The following is a 4,422-nucleotide window of genomic DNA, read 5'->3' as shown; positions in this document are numbered from 1 at the left end:
CTTTCTTCATATGTCCAAATTGATGGTAATCACTAGTCTATACTACACATTGCCTGTACCACCATTGAATGATTTAGACAGGAATACTGGATTACCTGCCATATAGCTCAGATTTCTCCATTTAACTTAGTAAATATTGTGTATTTAAATCTCTGAAGAAACACTGCTATGGGAAGAGGTTTTTATCAGATAACAAAGCAGTTAATATAGTCCAAAAGGGATCCCATGAACAGGACCTGGAGTTCTATGCATGAGGTACAGTACACACTATCTCCCACAGTGTTGGGATACATGTCAAATATGTGAAAGTATAGTATAAGTACCTAACATCATGCTACCACAATACTCAAGTAATGGAAGTTTGAGTGAAATAGTTCTTGATCAGAACTTACTTTTTGAGAACAAATGTAATAAAAAAAGTTGTATATCTAAAAATAAGTATTGAATAAGAATTGAACACATATAGAAAAATATATTTCCTTTTGGACTACCTATTGAAGATCAATAATTCAGGGTGGATGTAAAGTACATAGATTGAATGTCTAGATCATCAGATGCAAGAATTAAACAACAACTGGGATATTACAAAAGAGATGATTAGTACCACGTTGGCAGCTTATACTATGTATCTAAATGTGCATGTGCATTGGAAATGTTAGCACATGTTTAAAGAACTTGGGAGTTGTTGAAAAAATATTATATGCATCCCTAAAATTAATATACTTATCACTTCTGCCCAAAAGTATATTAATTTCAGGGATGTAGATAACATACTATATACAGTATATGGATTGGAAATTGCTATATGAGGAGAATTGTCACAAATGGGAAGAATAACAATTTAATTAGCACCTCTCTTTAAATAAACTGATATAATTTTCAATTACCTGTTTATATGCTTCACACATAACAGACCTTGCTGCATAATCATAAAAGTCACCAATAATAATTTTTGCCTTTTTTCCTTTCAAATCTAATAAATATTGTGTCATGTTGTGAGAAACGCGATCCCGGGGAAATTTGCTATTTATTATGAAGTTCAATCCATTTTCTTGCAATAAGTTATGGACTAGAGATATATATTCTGGGTATTTTTGACCATCCTCAGTTAATGCAGCAACACGGTTCCAATTTAGCTGTTTAAATAACTGTAGATAAACATGCCTAAAGAATAAAAAAATAAGTTTTTTAAATTTAATCTACTTAAAAATACTAANTCTTTATTCAAAAAGCAGACAAATATGTTATCATAAACAGAAATAAATAGCTATATTAAATTTAACATTTTCAAAGTATTCTCCCATTGTCAAAGATTTGAATGTTTTATGTTTAGAAATTTATAAAATTGGAAACATGTTCTAAAAATGTTATAGTTAATAAATCTATTAATACTCATGACAGTTAATATATGAATGTTTTCCTAAAAAAATAAGTTTTTTAAATTCATCTAGATATTAAAATCATTTCTAAAAATTTTTTGCCTATTGACAGCAGTGATTCAGAACTATTCTGAACTATTTTAAAGGTGCATATAAGTATCACATAAAGCTTGTTTCAAATGAAAAGCAAAAGCAGAATACAGATACATATATTATGTTTAAAGAATGATATTATCATCAACTATCTATATTTTATCAGAAATCAGAAATTGAAATCAAGAACTGAATTTTTAAAAATGAACTAAAAATAAAATTTTAAGAGCTTTTACATTAATGATAAACAACATAGGTTTTCTTCCAATTACTAACTTGAGAGCCTGAATTACTAAAAATAGCCTGAAGAAAACTGCTACATTTAAGAGCTCCAATTAGCTTATCAACATATAAAAACAATACACTTTTTAAATGTTTATTAGTTTCTTTATTAACACATTTAAATAAATAATTTGAAAATTTTAATTTATAAGTGTAAATTTTAAACTTCTTATTTTCTCAGTCAACTTATTCAAATTTGGATCATATTTATATATCTTAACTACTGGCTTTCAAAATTTTATATACTTTATTATTTGTTCTTAATAAAATTAATCAATACAGAAAAATGGAAAAAAGACAATAATATACAAAAAGAATAATTACTGTTAAATCATTAAAACTTAAATAAAATTTTTGTTATTATTTTCTAACAATCTACAATTTTTCCAAATGAAAACCATAGTTTATCTCAAAACTATTAATCCCAAATCTCTAATCTAGATGATAAAGTTATTNGTATGCTAAATGCTAAAATTTAACTACTTTAATTCACCTGAACTGACTATTTTCAGGAATTGTACGAAAGAAGTAAGGGTATTTATCTTGGTCATTGATTAATGCTCCTTCAGCACTATAACTTATAATAATAGTGTTATAATGTTTAGCAACTCCAGCTATTGGTTCGACTGTATCTGAACATGCTGGTCCTAAATAAGATAAATTGTTTTAGATATATTGTAATAGCATTGTAAATGCATAAGAATATTTTAAACAATAACATTACCCAAAATTCCAATAATATCTTTGTAAGTGGAATTTGTCACATAACCAATGAAACTTTTCATAACTTCATCTGCTGCACATTGTCCATCATTAACAAGTAAAGTAAGTTTGTATTGATTTAAAATATTTTGATTTTTATTAACATCATCAATAGCAATTTGTGCCGCTGTAATATAAAAGTTTATTTTATTATTATAAATGCCTGTACTTTTATACATTTACAATTACAGTATTTACTGATAAAACAGGAAAAATACAAAAATGAAATTTACTTAGTGTATTCATAAAGTAAGTTCTGGCCAAGGATTACATCAAAACTGTAACTTCCATTACTTGGGAATGGGAATGGGGTTTTCCAAATTCTGTGATAAGAAATACATAGAACTTGGGGTCCTGTTTGCAGAACTACTTTCATACAATGTCGTAAAAAATTGGTTCAGCATTTTCAAATGACTGTTTATTTGATAAAAATCTCCTCCTGAAGATGGCTTTCTTCGTATGTCCAAATTGATGGTAATCACTAGTCTATACTACACATTGCCTATACCATTGTTGAATGATTTAGACAGGAATACTGGGTTACCTGCCATATAGCTCAGATTTCTCCATTTAACTTAGTAAATATTGTGTATTTAAATCTCTGAAGAAACACTGCTATGGGAAGAGGTTTTTATCAGATAACAAAGCAGTTAATATAGTCCAAAAATGATCTCATGAACAGGACCCGGAGTTCTATGCATGAGGTACAACACACTATCTCCCACAGTGTTGGGATATATGTCAAATATGTGAAAGTATAGTATAAGTAAACATCATGCTACCACAATACTCAAATAATGGAAGTTTGAGTGAAATAGTTCTTGATCAGAACTTACTTTTTGAGGACAAATGTAATAAAAAAAGTTGTATATCTAAAAATAAGGATTGAATAAGAATTGAACACATATAGAAAAATATATTTCCTTTTGGACTATACATATAATTGAGTCCATTTTCATTTGTCCCTTCCAGAACCGGCCCTACCATAAGGCGAACAGAGCAGCCGCTCCAGGCGCTAAGTCCTAGAGGGCGCCTCAGTGGTAAAGACAATTAAAGGAAAAAATATTTTTTTCACTTTTCGATATTTTAATTGCAAGCGTGTGGCCAGTATGTGAATGGCCTTATCTGTTGAGACACGCGTGGGTTGCGTGCGTGAGCAGGGTTCCAACCCTGGGCGCCATAATAGGATCTCGCTCCATCCTAAAACTTGCCTTGGGCCAGCACTGGTCCCTTCACACACTTTGCAGAGGCAATAACAAATTTACGGCGATACCGACCTTTTATTTGAGGCTACATGTTCATTGTCCAATGTAAATGAGTTAAAAAGTCCTCTAGCGGTGCCCAGCACAATTATTAAATAAATAAATACATTAAAAAAATTTTTTGCCAGGACGAATTCACATATAGAAAAATATATTTCCTTTTGGACTATACATATAATTGAGTCCATTTTCATTTGTCCCTTCCAGAACCGGCCCTACCATAAGGCGAACAGAGCAGCCGCTCCAGGCGCNAAAGAAATATGATGATCACCCAAGAATTTTTGGAAGTGACTACGTCTTAATTTTTAAAGAAAATTTTATCATCCAGCAAAAATTTAAAAATTAAAATTTAATAGTAATTCGCCGCCAGAGGGAGGATAGAAGATAATCTACATTAAACAGTGCAAATTTCCAGTAGATATAAAGAAACTCCCAAACGGAGAAGGATGAAATAAGCAAGACATCATAAGATCATCAAATCCAATTTTTAAAAAATTTATTACTTTTTAATTGGTTGTTTCTATGTTTCAAGGAACTTTTTCCAGAACGGCCACGAAGCCTAAAAAGGAAGGTCAGGTCGTCTGAAGTTTTTACTAAGGAACATTTAAAAGAAATATGATGATCACCCAAGAATTTTTGGAAGC

The 4,422-nt window shown here is 30.2% G+C and overlaps 1 protein-coding gene across 1 annotated transcript; it reads right to left on the bottom strand.

Annotated features, from left to right (window-relative positions):
* Positions 1 to 545: 545 nt before the first annotated feature.
* LOC111617295 (gamma-aminobutyric acid type B receptor subunit 1-like) lies at positions 546 to 3,954 on the bottom strand. Its single transcript, XM_023358606.1, has 3 exons — positions 2,479 to 3,954; positions 2,248 to 2,401; positions 546 to 1,164 (listed from the first exon to the last, which is right to left on the bottom strand). Exons 1-3 carry the CDS (start codon positions 2,693 to 2,695, stop codon positions 846 to 848), a joined length of 690 nt encoding a protein of 229 aa, XP_023214374.1. The 5' UTR covers positions 2,696 to 3,954; the 3' UTR covers positions 546 to 845.
* Positions 3,955 to 4,422: the final 468 nt, after the last annotated feature.

The sequence above is a fragment of the Centruroides sculpturatus genome, unplaced genomic scaffold (genome assembly GCF_000671375.1).
Source record: "Centruroides sculpturatus isolate CEXI.00-Female unplaced genomic scaffold, Cexi_2.0 scaffold5420, whole genome shotgun sequence".
NCBI lineage: Eukaryota > Metazoa > Arthropoda > Arachnida > Scorpiones > Buthidae > Centruroides > Centruroides sculpturatus.
Note: the sequence above shows the minus strand (reverse complement) of the source record. Positions and strands in the feature narration are given on the sequence as shown.

What these genes read in the sequence shown, in the direction of transcription:
- LOC111617295 (XM_023358606.1), bottom strand. Translation starts at nt 2,695, where the DNA reads ATGTATAAAAGTACAGGCATTTATAATAATAAAATAAACTTTTATATT. An exon ending in AGATATTATTGGAATTTTGG is followed by an intron (nt 2,402 to 2,478) that starts GTAATGTTATTG and finishes TATCTTATTTAG; the next exon opens with GACCAGCATGTTCAGATACA. An exon ending in CCTGAAAATAGTCAGTTCAG is followed by an intron (nt 1,165 to 2,247) that starts GTGAATTAAAGT and finishes TTTATTCTTTAG; the next exon opens with GCATGTTTATCTACAGTTAT.